Genomic DNA, 15,876 nt, shown 5'->3' on the forward strand with positions numbered 1-15,876 from the left:
AAAAGAATAATCCCCTTCATGATTGCAACAAAAAAAATAAAATACTTAGGAATAAACATAACAAAGAATGTAAAGGACTTATATAATGAAAAGTATAAACCATTTTTAAGGGAAATTGAAAAAGATATAATGAGATGGAAGAATATACCTAGTTCTTGGCTAGGAAGAATAAATATAATCAAGATGGCTATATTACCCAAAGCAATATACAAATTTAATGCAATTCCCATCAAACTTCCAATGACGTTTTTTAAAGAAATAGAGCAAAAAATCATCAGATTTATATGGAACTATAAAAAACCCCGAATAGCCAAAGCAATCCTAAAGAAAAAGAATGAAGCTGGGGGCATTACAATACCTGACTTCAAACTATATTATAGGGCCACGACAATCAAAACAGCATGGTATTGGCAGAAAAATAGACACTCAGACCAATGGAACAGAATAGAAAGTCCAGAAATAAAACCACATATATATAGTCAAATAATTTTTGATAAAGGGCCAAGAACACACAATGGAGAAAAGAAAGCCTCTTCAATAAATGGTGCTGGGAAAACTGGAAAGCCACATGCAAAAGAATGAAACTGGACTACAGTCTCTCCCCCTGTACAAAAATTAACTCAAAATGGATCAAAGATCTAAACATAAGACCTGAAACAATTAAGTACATAGAAGAAGACATAGGTACTCAACTCATGGACCTGGGTTTTAAAGAGCATTTTATGAATTTGACTCCAATGGCAAGAGAAGTGAAGGCAAAAATTAATAAATGGGACTACATCAGACTAAGAAGTTTTTGCTCAGCAAGAGAAACTGATAACAAAATAAACAGAAAGCCAACTAAATGGGAAATTATATTTTCAAACAACAGCTCAGATAAGGGCCTAATATCCAAAATTTACAAAGAACTCATAAAACTCAACAACAAACAAACAATCCCATAAAAAAATGGGAAGAGGATATGAACAGACACTTCTCCCAGGAAGAAATACAAATGGCCAACAGATATATGAAAAGATGCTCATCTTCTTTAGCTATTAGAGAAATGCAAATCAAAATGGCAATGAGATACCACCTCACACCTGTTCGATTAGCTATTATTAGCAAGACAGGTAATAGCAAATGTTGGAGAGGCTGTGGAGAAAAAGGAACCCTCATCCACTGTTGGTGGGAATGTAAAGTAGTACAACCATTATGGAAGAAAGTATGGTGGTTCCTCAAAAAACTGAAAATAGAACTACCTTATGACCCAGCAATCCCTTTACTGGGTATATACCCCCAAAACTCAGAAACATTGATACGTAAAGACACATGCAGCCCCATGTTTATTGCAGCATTGTTCACAGTGCCCAGGACATGGAAACAACCAAAAAGCCCGTCAATAGATGACTGGATAAAGAAGATGTGGCACATATACACTATGGAATACTACTCAGCCATAAGAAATGATGACATCGGAACATTTACAGCAAAATGGTGGGATTTTGATAACATGATACGAAGCGAAATAAGTAAATCAGAAAAAACCAGGAACTGCATTATTCCATACGTAGGTGGGACATAAAAGTGAAACTGAGAGACATTGATAAGGGTGTGGTGGTTACGGGGGGGGAGGGGGGAATGGGAGAGGGAAAGGGGGAGGGGGAGGGGCACAGAGAGAACAAGATAGAGGGTGACGGAGGACAATCTGACTTTAGGTGATGGGTATGCAACATGATTGAACGACAAGATACTCTGGACTTGTTATCTTTGAATATATGTATCCTGATTTATTGATGTCACCCCATTAAAAAAAATAAAATTATTTAAATAAATAAATAAATAAATAAATAAATAAAAGAGTGCACATCCTTGTTTAGCTCCTAATCTTAGAGGAAAAACTTTCCATTTTCTACCCTTGAGCATGATATATAGCCTTTATGTTGAGGTACTTTCCTTCTACACCCATTTTATTGAATGTTTTAATTATAAATGAATGTTATATCTTGTCAAAAGCTTTTTCTGTATTTTTTTCTCCTAAACCAGTTTATCTACACTGATAATAGTAATAATAAAGGCTTTATTTGCAAGTACTGCATATGTGACTAGACAAGGTATATATTATGATTAAATTTTACAACAAACCAGTGAGATAGATGTAAATATTCCTTTTTACAGATGAGAAAACTGAGACATACAAGCTAAGTAAATTTGCCAAGATTTTACTACTACTAAGATTTAAACTAGATCTTACTCCCTACCATGATCTTAATATCTATACTGTACTGGCAAGGTTATTACCTTTTTAATTTTTATTACTGCCCCAGTGCCTCGAGTTATTTCTAGCACACAGTAGGCCCTTGAGAAATATTTACTGAATGAAAAGACAATGAACATTAAAACACTGCTTTAATGGAATACTTTATGAATTTAGAGTGATCTCCAAATATTTACACATACACCAAAGTTTTGAGTCTTGGGATATTGAAGAATAAGAATGTGTCAACTATTAAATTCTAAGTGTGTGAGCATACATACACACACACACACACAATATAAAATGAGGAGGTAAATGGTAAATGATTTTTGTGGCATTAGAACCTTAATATAACAATTTACAGAATAAAAATATTCAAGTATTTGTGTTTCTAGCCTGTCATTAGATATCTATCACTAGATCAGTGGTCACACAGCTACCCACCTGTAACTGAAATCTGGCCTACCACCTGTTTTTATAAATAAAAGTTTTACTGGAACACTGTCATGCCCATTTGTTTATATATTGTTTGGCTACGTTCATGCTATAAGGGAAGAACTGAATGGTTGTATCAGAGATCATATGACTGGAAAGACCTATATATTTCCTAACTGACTCTATACAAAAGTTTGCAGACTCCTCACTTAGATTGCTATTATTATATGACTTGGTTAACTATTATTCTGCCCTATTTCAAGGATCTTTTCCATAGATTTGAAATTCAGCCGGGTGATGCCTGTCTATATATAAATGGACTTCGTGTTGACATGACTGCTCATGATCCTTTTAGGTAAGTATTGAATTATTTATATAGCTAACTACTATTTATATAAAGGTCAATATTGTTCTGAATTTATTCTTTGTCAAAATTCAAATAATCATTTTAAAGGTAAAGCAAATGCATGTTGATTGCATAAAACACCTCTGTTATTTTTGTAGAGTACTCTCTTACATGTCATAGAATGTCTGAACTGGGAGAGACCTTGGAGACATTTGTTTAGATGAGAAAACTGAAGTTTCTGAATTATAGACTTATACTTATGCCGTTGTTTGAAGTGGCCTTTCATTGAAGAGAAGGTTTATCCTTTAGCAGGGAAATTTTTTGGCACTGGGTTGAGCAACCAGGGAATTCTGCCTTCCAGAAAGGAACTGAAAGAACATAAGATATTCCTTCAGAGGAAGGAAATTAATGGGGAGAATATAAAGTACTGGTATCTATCAGAAAGGAAATTTGAAATAATAGAATTCAAGGTGCTATCTATTTCCTTAGGTCAAAAAAATTCTTCAGAAATGCTCTAGAGCAGAATTAGGTATTTGTTTATTCATCATGGCTACTGACTATAAATCAGTCATGGGCCAAAAGAAGGGAAATCAATTGAAGTTATTTTATTTTTTTAAAGAAGCATACAAGTAAAAATTAATATTGAGACTATAAAATGAATTTTATAAACATAATACTTTAGTTAAGACAGTTTTAGTTCAATTAAATGTATTTTATTGAACTTTAATTAATAAATGTTTATTGTACTTTGTTTTTTACCAGTTTAAAAAATATATAAGAAAATACAAAAAAGACTGAGAAGAAGAGCAGGTAGTGCAAATGGGACTTTCCTCTTTATTTAGTTGAGTCCTTGGACCTAATATTGGGAAACGATAACCTAGGATACACAGGAGTAAGTACCACATGCTGAAAGAGTGGAGGAGGTTTAGCTCCAGGCCTGTGCTCTTCAGAGGGGCAAAAGTACATCTGTGTTCAGGAACAGAGAAAACAGGGTTAGAAAAAGGAGTGAAATGCTAGGTAGGTTGGGGAAAGTTTTCTGTGTCAATGTATGGGGAAATTTATTGGCAGGAACATTTTGATGTTTAATTTAGAAAGGCTGTAAGTTATTTAAAAAGTACAACCCCCTTCTGTGATTTGCAGCATGCATGATACATTTTTGTGCCTTATTGAAGTGATCACTAGTTGTCACTACTATAATTTCCTTAGAGGGAAAGAAGATATGTGAGAGTATTTATATCTTTTGACATTTTTAGTACAAAATAAACAATCAAAGAGGTTCTCGGAAAAAGATCAGAACATGTAGATAAAATCAGTGTGAAGAACTTGATGAATGGAAGAAAATGATACAAGAAAGAGGAGAGGAAGGAAAATGTTATATTATTGAAGTCACATCCTAGATCTAGAGAGAGGTCCATTTCTGGTAAAAAGAAGAAAAAAAAGTTGGGGGGAGGGGTAAGCACTTCTTACCTCCTGTCCCTCGTTGCATTTTGGGGTTGTAGAAAACTGGTACTACACCCCATGGCCTGGCCTTTCTTTCTCTCATCCAGAAAGAAATAACAAAGGGGTCTTGATATTTTTAAATCAATTCAATATTGAAATATTTAGTTTAGTACGTATCTATTATTCTGTATATACTGCTTAATATTTGGGGTATAATGGTGAACAACGTAGAAGTCTTGCCTATGTGAAATTGACAGTCTAGTGGAATAACATATTAGATAAGTACAGTGCTAAGGTTTATAAAAGGTAAAGTGCAGTGCTTTAAGGGTTTATACCTACAGAGATTTACATTTGTTCTTGATAGAACATGGGGACAGTGGATACCAGATTTCTCCATGGAAGTGACATTTCAGCTAAGACTTAAAGGATGAGTCAGGCAAATGCAGGAGTGCAAGTTCTATAAACATGGCGTATTTGAGAAAACGGAAAGTCTAGTATGGCCAGAATGCGCAGTGAGGAGATTGAGGAAACTGAGGTCACTCAAGTGGGCAAGGACCAGATGCGGAACCAGTAGAAGTTGGTGAAGGGTTCTAAGCAAATCTAAAGAGAGTAACTACATATTTAAAAAAGAAGCATGAGAAATTATTTAGAAATTCAGAGATACAGGAGTTTTACTGATAAATAAATATAGCATATTTAATGAACTGGGGTTTTTTTTCATCAGTATGTAAAATTCATGATTTAGGAAGAACAAGGAGGAAACTAATGCTAGTTGAGGGCAACTGCATGCCCAGTAGTGAATTAATGTAATTACTAATACCTTATAAAGTGATCATGACTGTTCTCTCAGAGAGATCTCACACAAAGATAAGGACACAGCTAGCAAATAGTAGCAAGATTTGAAATCTCATTCTTTGTCCATTGTACCTTGTATCTAATTTTTCTATAAATGTTTTTTCCTTGGAAAATTGAGATTGAAATAGCAGAGATGATAAAAACCACAATGAATATTTAAATTCTATCACATAGAACGTATATGATCAGTAAGCATCATAACATATTTAAAATAGAACACTGGCAGTGCGTTCCAAAATTTTTATTTTATTAGAAAATTTAGATATAAGGGGTTAGAGCTTTAGGAATCCACACATGAAACAGTGTTGCAACCCAGATTAAATCTTATTATTAGATTGGTGGTTTGTAATAACAAGCTAGTGCTCTTTTTATTACACTCATATCCTAATAGATTTTATTATTATTAATTATTATTATTATTATTTTGGTAAAACATTTACTTTGCAAAGCAGTGGGAAGAACTATCTAGAATACAGACAGTGGTGGGATTCAAATAATTTAACAATCAGTTCTCTGCCCTAATGACCGTTTTAAGTATAAATAAATGATATACTGATAGTTTATTATTTCATGCATTTAATACCTAAATAAAAACAGTAAAAGAGGTACACAAGAGTTTTAAAATATTAATGAAAAATATTAAATAATACCCGAAAAAAAACACAAAACTGTTATTTCCATATTGCTTCATGATTGGCATCCTCACAATTTTTTCTCACCTATGGATGGAATGAACATTACTATGGGTGCTTAGAATACATAGTTGCACAGATAAATGTTAAAAAAAATGTGTAAGGAATGTACATTTGTGATTTCCACATTGGGCGGCTACCCAGGCACCCTCCTTAGAGAGAACCCTGATTACAAGTGCGATTTTAACAACTGGATCGCCAAACTCAACAAAAAATTCAGTATTGTTTCTGTTGAACCAGTATGAACTGGCTGAATCCCACCACTGAATACAGATGTGCAGAGCAGAAATTATACAGGTCAACTTCAAACATTTATGAAACAGTTTTCTTTACAGTTTAGATATTAGATCTCTGCTTTTTAAATTTGGGTCTTTATAGTTCTTTCTGAAAACTGTATTATAAAATCTATATATTGCTTTATTCTCATTCCATTCATATCTGAAAGGGGAAGTCAGTAGGGTTATTTATCGATATTGTTATTTTTAGCAGTAATATTTTCTATCCTGTTTAAGAGCTATCTAAGTATAAATGTAACTAGAAATTTTAATATGTATTCTAAAAAGATGTGAAGTTTCATGTTTTAATAGGGCTTTCTCTGTACTAAAATTTTATATTTTAGATCATGTTTAATCTTGTTTCTGTAGTAGATGTATCAAAAAGTGACCTATTCTATTTTTCCCTTCATTATTGACTTGTTCAGGAGTGACAATATTCTTGCTTCTTTGGGAAGGAGTATAATCCTTGTTGTCTTATATTTTAAATAAGATTTTGTTAACAACTAAAAACAAAACAACCCCCAATATAACTTTAACCTGGATAATTAATTAGAATTCCTTGCCTGATTTGTTAATGAGTTTAATTTAATTATATATTTTTCTCTATTAATAAAAATACCATTGTAAATTGTTTCCAGTGCTTTAAGAAAGCTATATGTTTTAAAGGATTTTTTAAAATGCTGGAACATCAGAATAAAACTTATCTCTTTTCTTTAAATGTGAAGTATTTTGGATATGCTGAAGCTAGAAGGAAAAATGATGAATGGCCTTCGAAATCTTGGGATAAACAGAGAAGATATGAGCAAATTTTTAAAATTAGGTTCACATGTTTGGGACAAAAACTATGCATTAGATATTAGGCATTCTTCAATAATGGTAAGTGCTCATGTAATTCCTGTTTTAAATTAAGACTTAATATAAAACAAAATATTGGTCCTGGCTGATTGGCTCAGTGGTATAGCATCAGCCTAGGGTGTGAAAGTCCTGGGTTCGATTCCCGGTCAGAGGACACAGTAGAAGTGCCCATCAGCTTCTCCACCCCTCCCCCTCACCTTCTCTCTATATCTCTCTTCTCCTCCAGCAGCCATGGTTTGGTTGGAGCAAGTTGGCCCCGAGCACTGAGAATGGCTCCATGGTCTTATCTCAGGCGGTAAAATAGCTCGGTTGCTGAGCAACAGAGCAGTGGCCCCAGAAGGGCAGAACATCACCTGGTAGAGGGCTTGCCAGGTGGATCCTGGTTGGGAGTATGCAGGAGTCTGTCTCTCTGCCTCTTTTCTTCTCACTTAATAAAAAGAAAAAATCTAAAATTAAAAAAATATATATTGTCTAACTTCAGAATAAATTTAAACAATTTCAAAGAGGTTATATAGCAGAACTCAGAAGAAAAAGTAAAAAATTGATTCATCCCCTCACATTTGTATCTTCTTTTCCTTGTGTCCTTTGCATTTCCTCACAAGAACACTTACTCACTAGTTTAGTATCCTTTCCAGCTTTAAAGGTAAAAACAAAACAAACAAGAACAACAAATTACCACATGAACAATAACAACAAAACACCAAGTGGTTAAAATCTGAGGAATGTAAAATTGCCACCTTTATGTAATGAAAATCTTGCCTAGACAATTTTCAGTGCCCTCCTAAATTCTTGTCCGTGTGATATAGCCTGAATGAAGTTTTTGAAATCTGATCACAGTGCTCTCCCTTGCTTAAGGCACAAAAACAGTCCTTAGTAGGACCTATGAGGCTGTAAATGGTCTAATCCTTCCTTTCATTTCTTAGACTATAAAATATTCTTTTCACCACTATCCCTTATCTCATGCCTGGAAAGTAAATTTTCCTCTCTCTATCCAATCAATTTATTTTCAGCCTTTAACTCCAAACAGTACTTCCTGAGAGCAATTTTCCTTAACTGTCCTAGATGATTTTTTTTATATACAGATTGTGTCAAGGAGTCCCCACAAGCACCATCGAATCTGGTGATTTGCTAAAAGGATTCAAAAGACCTAGAAATGGTTATACTTGTGGTTATGATTTAATAGAACAAAAGAGTACAAAGTAATAGCAGGAGAGAGGGCATGAGGTGGAGTCCAGAGGAAACCGGGAACAAGCTTCCAAGAATGGGCTCCTAGTGATGTTGTACAGGACATGCTTTAGTCAGTGTGACAGTACAAAGTGCTACTTGCCAGGGAAGTTCGCTTGAGCATGGGAGTTCAGGGTTTTGAAATGTAGTATGTTATATAGGCATATGATGGCTATGTGACTGATCTGTCACTGAAGCTCCAGACCTCAAAGGAAAACTAGATGTTGATTACAATCACATTGTTTGTATAAACAGTCATACAAACTGCTGCAGCCTGCAGCAAGGCCCTAAACCTGTGGAAGACTCGTCAGTCAGAATGTTTCAAGAGTTTAATTCCCAGGAGCCATGCTTGAGAACCTTTATCACAAAAATAGGCTCTTCTTGGGAATGTGCAAGGTGTGAGCAACCCAGACCTACTGACTCAACTAACTCTCCTCCTCCCTCTCTCCCTCTCCCTTTCTTTCCCTCCTTCTTTCTCCCCCTCGCACCCCTTAACACCCTCTTTCCATCCCTCTCTCCCCCCTCTTCCTCTCCCTCCCTCCTCTCCTTCCCTCTCACTTCCCCCTTTCTTCCCTCCTTCTCCCTTCCTCTCTCTCCTTTCCTCCCTCTCCCTCTCTCCCTGTCTCCCCCTGCCTTTCTCTGTTGTGTGCACCGCGGGAGCGTGCACACACATATATATACATATTATGTAATAGAACTACAATTTCTGTAAACTTAGCACAATTACAACTTTTCATTTATGTGTGATTCTTCAATGTCTGTTTTTATAGGCTACATAAACATTTTGAAGGTAGAAATTTTATCCATTTTTTTCTCTCATCTATGTATCCCTGATTTTAGTAGGCACTCAGTAAATATAAATATTCTATAAATGGCTACATAAATATTTATCTCAAACCAATACAGAGCATAATTTTAACAGTGAAATTCTGGGATCATTCTAATTACAACAGTTAATATAAGAATGTTCATATCAACATTATGATTTAACATTATTATAAAAAAATAACTATTAGAAATGAGAAAATAAAAGTATTGCATAACGTAAGATTATATAACAAAAACTCCCCAAGGAAAACCATTATAATTAATGAGACTTGAGTGAAAATGGGTTTGAAGTGACAGTAAACAGATCAAAAGCTTTTTCTTCAAAAATCATTTGGAAGACAAAATGATTTATTTATAATGACATATACATTTTAATTTGTAATAACTACTATGTAATAACATAATCTTAATATTTGATAATAAAAATAATAAAAACTGCAACTTAACTAAGGAGATAGGAAAGAAGGATGAAAAGGCACATGGGAGGAGAGTGGTAAATGACACAGCCTTTTAAAAAGTTAGGGCTGCTACGCCCCAAGATGGGCAGAGCATCGCCCCCTGGTGGGCATGCGGGGTGGATCCTGGTCAGGCGCATGGGGGAGTCTGTCTGACTGCCTCCCCATTTCCAGCTTCGGAAAAATACAAAAAAAAAAAGTTACGGCTGCTGTGTCCTTACAATGTTCATGTACTTTGATCTAGAGACTATCATATAGGAAATGGAGAAAAGTCTCTGTACACTAAGTTGTGATCATTACTCCATATTTTTAAAACAATCAAAATAAAAATGAGTTATGTATAAAACAGAAATGTTGTCAACTACATATTCACACTATTGAGTTAAACTTATATTTATAAATATGCTTAAATCAGGGGCAATGACTGTGTTCTCATAGTAAGTAAAAAATGTGGACATATGAGGTCATCACGTAAAAGATGGACACAGGATCAGGAGCATGTACATCAAAATGTTAAATTATTAATGGGTGTTGGTGATGTAGTGGGTAGTTTTGAATATTTTTTCATATTTTCTGTATATTGCAAATTTTTATCTGTGGATATGTATTATACAGGTGTGGACAAAAGTAGGTTTCTAATGGTAATACAAATAAATTACACAATAATTAATGGTACAAGAATAAAGTGTTTTGCATTCACAACTATAAACCTACTTTTACCTACCCTTTGTATGATGAGAAGAAAAGGTTTTAAGAAAAAAATATAACCTCTCAATGTCTTGCTAATTGTTTGATATAAAAATCTAAGGGTTTTGCTCTGAAGCATCTCAGTTATCATGGTTACTTTTGTCCTACGTCAAAAGCCTCCCATAGCAGCACCATGAACATCAAAGCTGTCAGACTCAGGAAAAATCACACAAGTTATTAATTAGTTACCATTTATATTTTCTGGAACATTAAGTGACTTGTTATCAATGTTTACTGTAGCTCTTTTTACTGCTCTTTATACCAGTGGTTTTCAACCTTTTTACACTTGGAAGCTCATGAAAATAGAATTATTTTGGGGACCGCTAAGGCAGAAATCACCCTGAGCATAAGCAAATTCGACCAAGATCATTGGGTCTATAATATTCATACAACATCAGGGTGGTTAACTCTTTTGCGGACCAGCATGAAATTTCTGGCGGACTGGTCTGCGGACAGGCAGTTGTTCTAAATGGAGATTCCCAGAATGGGCCTGTTCTGAGTTTCTGATTTAGCAGGTCTGTGATGGAGGTAAGGAAAGTGCATTTTAAATAAACACCTTCAGCTATTCTGATCATTAACAGCGACTCTGCTTGCAATCATTATCCAGTTCAGTGGGACTGATACATAAAACATAAGGCCAGTTTCTCTCTTAAAATAAGAAATATAACATCACCAAGGGGACCAGATATTCAAATCCTCTACATGGAACGTTCTCCTCTGGCCTAGTATTCACATAGAAAAACAATAAAATAGACACTGCTGACTGAGTCTACACAGATTTCACTTCACAGGGGATTCTTAGCATGTCACGATCCTTAGGACTATTCCCATTACCTTCACATCTTTGCAAGAATTACATCAGAAAAATAAACAAGATACTCTACTACTGACTTTTCCAGGGAGACCAAAGTTCTCTCTTCGCTCTCAGTACTATCAGGGCAAATTATAGTGGAAATAAGCTAATCCCAGATCCCCATCATACTTGTTATCCGCTAAAATAGAAATTCTTGAAACTGTCCAGTTTTCCCTCCTCAGCTGTCATGTAGACATCTTAAGTATTAAGAGTTAGCTCCCTTCCTACTTTCCTGCTGTCTTCCTGGAGAAGTCCACTTCCCTTAGAGTCTATTATCTCTGTGTTGGTGCAGTGTTCCTTTCTGAAAGCCCTGAATTACCTTGGATTCGTCCCTCTTACTCATCCCTCTTTAGGTGTGTGTCTTAATTCTGACTTCTCTCTAAAACCACTGCCTCTTAGTGAAGCCCTCCAAAAACTTACGTCTAGATCACTGCGGAAGCCTCCTGATTTTCTCCAAGTACTGCTTTGTCCCGTTTTTGTTTTTCAGCTGCATGTATATTAGACCCTTTGCCTGTGTTGCCCATCTCTCTTGCACTTTGTTTTGATTTTCCATTATTGTTTTTCTCCATGTACTTTACTTAGTATATGTTCTATAACTTTTAAAAAGTGTTTTATTTTTCTTATGGCCAAGCCTTTAAATTTGAGATGGGAGGTGGAGGACTTCACTGGCTCTTATACTGCTAATAAGATAAATTTTTATCTCTCTTAAATGGTTAATGGAGAGTAATTTTTATACAATTTTATTTTTTAATATAAAAAACACACATACTAGTAAAAGGAGTCACTGTTTTGGGGAGAAGGCTTCATGGAAAAGGCCATGGTAATATAAAATTATTGCATATGATATATTCCTTAATTAAAGACTATTCGACTGACTTCCTATATTTAATCAGTCTAATATAGAAAATCCTATGTATACTTCCACCTCGCCTTTGATAGAGTGAAATCTGCCTTTGAAAATTATTTTAGATCTTACTATAGCTTTAACAGATTTATGTATTCTTTCCTAGTGGATTAATGACTTAGAAAATGATGATTTGTATGTTACATGGCCTGCAAGTTGCCAGGAACTTCTAAAACCAGTATTCCCTGGAAAAATACCTTCCATAAGGCGTAATTTCCATAATTTGGTGAGTTCTATATTTTATATAGATGTTTTTATAAAGATGTAAGCTCTCTTTTGGATTACCCTGTTCTTGATAAGTAGGCATCTGAGTAATAAGAAAGGAACTATTTGCCTGATACAGCAAGCTATAGTGGCATGCCTGAGTAGGTCTCAAAAACTAGCAGTGTCACATTATCTGCCTCTTGTTATTTAGTGTTCATGTTCTTTAATAATACCAATTATTAACTTAGTGGGCTACTTTTACCTTTCCTGAAAGGAATCTATTATAGAGCTTTTCTTTCTTCTATATTATAACATTTTTTACATTTCTGAGAAAAATACACAAATACCATTTTATCATCTTAGCATATAAATTCATTACTACAACATAAAGAACCTTATAGAACTTTAAAATGTAGACACCTAGGGCCTTATTTATTTTTGCATAGGAAATGAATATCTTATTTTCTGTATCAATCTACAGCAATCAGTTATGTGACTGCTTTCTTTTTTTGGTCAATATTTAATTACCATTTCCTTTTTTTAAAAATTTATCACAGAAAATCCACTGAACATTTAGAATAAGATCTTTTACTTCCTGTAAAAAATATGTACTTTATGCTGTGCTTCAAAAGGAGAATGAGTAATATATTATCAAATTCCATATATTGTATTTGGATATGCAGCTTTTAGAAATTCTTTATAAATGAAATTTTTCTGTACATTCTTCAAAATTCTTTAGACTTGCTAGAAATTTATTTTTAAAAACCTTGAACTTTATACTTTTAGTTACAGGAATTAGACTAAACTTGAATTTCATGAAAATATTGTATTAAAACAAAATAATGATTATAGACTATTTACTTTCTTTTAGGTTCTGTTTATAGATCCTGCTCAAGAATATACCTTGGACTTTATAAAACTTGCTGAACTTTTATTTTATCAAAAAATTCCTCTTAGGTAATTGTCAATTTATAACAAACTGTCAACTGAAGGCAATCTAATGATGTTCATGTTGTATTACACATAGTATTAATGTGAATTCAAAGCAATGGTTCATCTCTATTGCCTGACACACATAGCTATGTGTTGTGAAGCATCGTATACCTTTATGGTAGACTCTGTTCCTCAGAGCTGCTTGGTAATCTTGTTTATCTTCCTGAGAGAATGATCTCTTTACTTTGGGAACTTAAAGATCGATCCATTTCATTGTGGTTGTGTTAAGAGTGCACTTGTCTTCCCCCACTCATCCCCCACCCCAAAAAACATGGTCATTTAATACTGCCACCACCAGAGAGTATACATTTTGGAGGAATCCATCAGATACGAAGATTTTGATGAGTAGGTATTATACATCAAACCTTTCAAATAATAATGTTCCCTCATACCCCCATTTTCTAACACATTCTTTCCATCTAAATGTTGTAGTCTAATGGTGTTTTAAAATCATGGTTTATTGTGGTTCAAGGAGTAATTGTGACATTCCTTATTCATCTTCCTTTTCCAGAATCGGTTTTGTGTTCATTGTTAATACAGATGATGCAGCTGATGGAACAAATGATACTGGAGTTGCTCTTTGGCGGGCTTTCAATTATATTGCGGAAGAGCATAATGTATCACAAGCATTTATTTCCATAGCACATGTGAGTTTATGCACTAGGCATAATTTATTTAAATTTGTAGTGCCTTTCTTGCATTACTATAATTATTATTAACATTTCAAAGTTTATAAAAACTATGATGGGAATTAATACAGATGATGGATTTGATTTTTGCAACTCCCAACTTAAGTGCATGATATTGTCCCCATGCTTTACAAAATATATGAATTTACTTAAGTTTACCCAGCCAATAAAGAAATTTAAATTGCATATATATACACACACACATATATATATATATATATATATGTTTAAAGAAAATGGTTAGGGAAGATTTCTTGAGTAGGTCTTGAGTAAAATCACAAATAGAAAAAAATATTGTAAAGTATTGCAAAATATAAATATTTTATTCTGAATGACAAAGTATATAGATACTTTCTAGAGAATTTTAAAGGAGGAGGAGGTTACTTTATAACAGTAAATTAGCATGGAAATGGTATGTAATACTGGGTGACTAAGAGGTTGTAAAAGAAAAGTCAGAAATTGGTAAGAACCTAATTAAGGAATAATAAGATACAAGATTATTTCATAATTGAGGTTTTGAAACTATTATAGCCCATCATGAAAAAAATATAAATGTATATTAAAATTATTAAGAAAGTCAGGTTAAATCTTAAATCATGTCTATTCATTTTTGAATTTATTAATCTTTAACTTGTCAACCACAATTGTAAATAAGGAATGGTTCTTCAGACTAAGAAGGAAATTACCAAAGCACTGTAAATTATCTACCCTCCCTGTAGCTCCCTGGAAAACCACTAAATCCCTCATTAATTGACTATCATGGGGTATAGAAACTACCTACCCTGCAGTGACTTTGGATATTCTTTGTTCTGTGAAACAGTGCCATGGAATATATGTCAATATTGTACCTCAGTCTATTAGTTTTACTGATTTGTGTTAAGAGTTTATAAGGAGCTTAGTCAAATTGACTTATACATTTATTAAAATCCAACTACCTTATTATAAAAGAATCAACGTACTGTTGAAAACTAAGAAACTTGAAGACCTTCCAAAATTACTTTTACCTAAGTTATCTTAATTATTTCTATTGAATTACTATTCTATAAGCACTTTCTATCAGACATTAATTTGCATGATGGTGTAGCATCCACCGAGTATAAGAACAAACGTTGGAGACTTTTAGGAGTTAAGATGTTACTTTATTGGCCAGTTTAACCTGCGCAGGGGCAAACTCCCAAGATGTCTGGAGACACTGTGTTCACGAGGAGCTGCAAATGGAAGCCGTGCCTGGCGCTTACAGCCAAGTCCTTATATATCCTAAGTGAGCAAGCATAATACAGAAGCAAATGTAGCAGTTTAGCTATTGGCTAGGGAGGTCGCACACAGCATAGCAACAGGGGCCGGCATAGCAACAGGGGCCGGTTTTAGCTTAGTGGCGAATTTCTTTTTTTCTTTTTTCTTTTTTTTTAATTTTTATTAATGGTAATGGGATGACATTAATAAATCAGGGTACATATATTCAAAGAAACATGTCTAGGTTATTTTGTCATTAAATTATGTTGCATACCCCTCGCCCAAAGTCAGATTGTCCTCCGCCACCCTCTATCTAGTTCTCTGTGCCCCTCCCCCTCCACCTAACTCTCTCCCTCCCTCCCTCCCATATCCTCCCTCCCCCCACCCCTGGTAACCACCACACTCTTGTCCATGTCTCTTAGTCTCATTTTTATGTTCCACCAATGTATGGAATCATGTAGTTCTTGTTTTTTTCTGATTTACTTATTTCACTCCTTATAATGTTATCAAGATCCCACCATTTTGCTGTAAATGATCTGATGTCATCATTTCTTATGGCTGAGTAGTATTCCATAGTGTATATGTGCCACATCTCCTTTATGCAGTCTTCTA

At 34.3% G+C, this 15,876-nt stretch overlaps 1 protein-coding gene across 3 annotated transcripts in view; it reads left to right on the forward strand.

Moving 5' to 3' along the window:
* The window catches only part of UGGT2 (UDP-glucose glycoprotein glucosyltransferase 2), a 282,351-nt gene that overhangs the window by 85,084 nt on the left and 181,391 nt on the right, over positions 1-15,876 (forward strand). For all 3 annotated transcript variants that reach the window (XM_066236801.1, XM_066236802.1, XM_066236804.1), the window contains exons 11-15: positions 2,935-3,026; positions 7,005-7,155; positions 12,252-12,371; positions 13,221-13,306; positions 13,854-13,989. In XM_066236801.1, the coding sequence (XP_066092898.1) occupies positions 2,935-3,026; positions 7,005-7,155; positions 12,252-12,371; positions 13,221-13,306; positions 13,854-13,989 (585 nt within the window). The remainder of the gene's footprint in view (positions 1-2,934; positions 3,027-7,004; positions 7,156-12,251; positions 12,372-13,220; positions 13,307-13,853; positions 13,990-15,876) is intronic.

Source organism: Saccopteryx bilineata, chromosome 6 (assembly GCF_036850765.1).
Source record: "Saccopteryx bilineata isolate mSacBil1 chromosome 6, mSacBil1_pri_phased_curated, whole genome shotgun sequence".
NCBI classification, from domain to species: Eukaryota; Metazoa; Chordata; class Mammalia; order Chiroptera; family Emballonuridae; genus Saccopteryx; species Saccopteryx bilineata.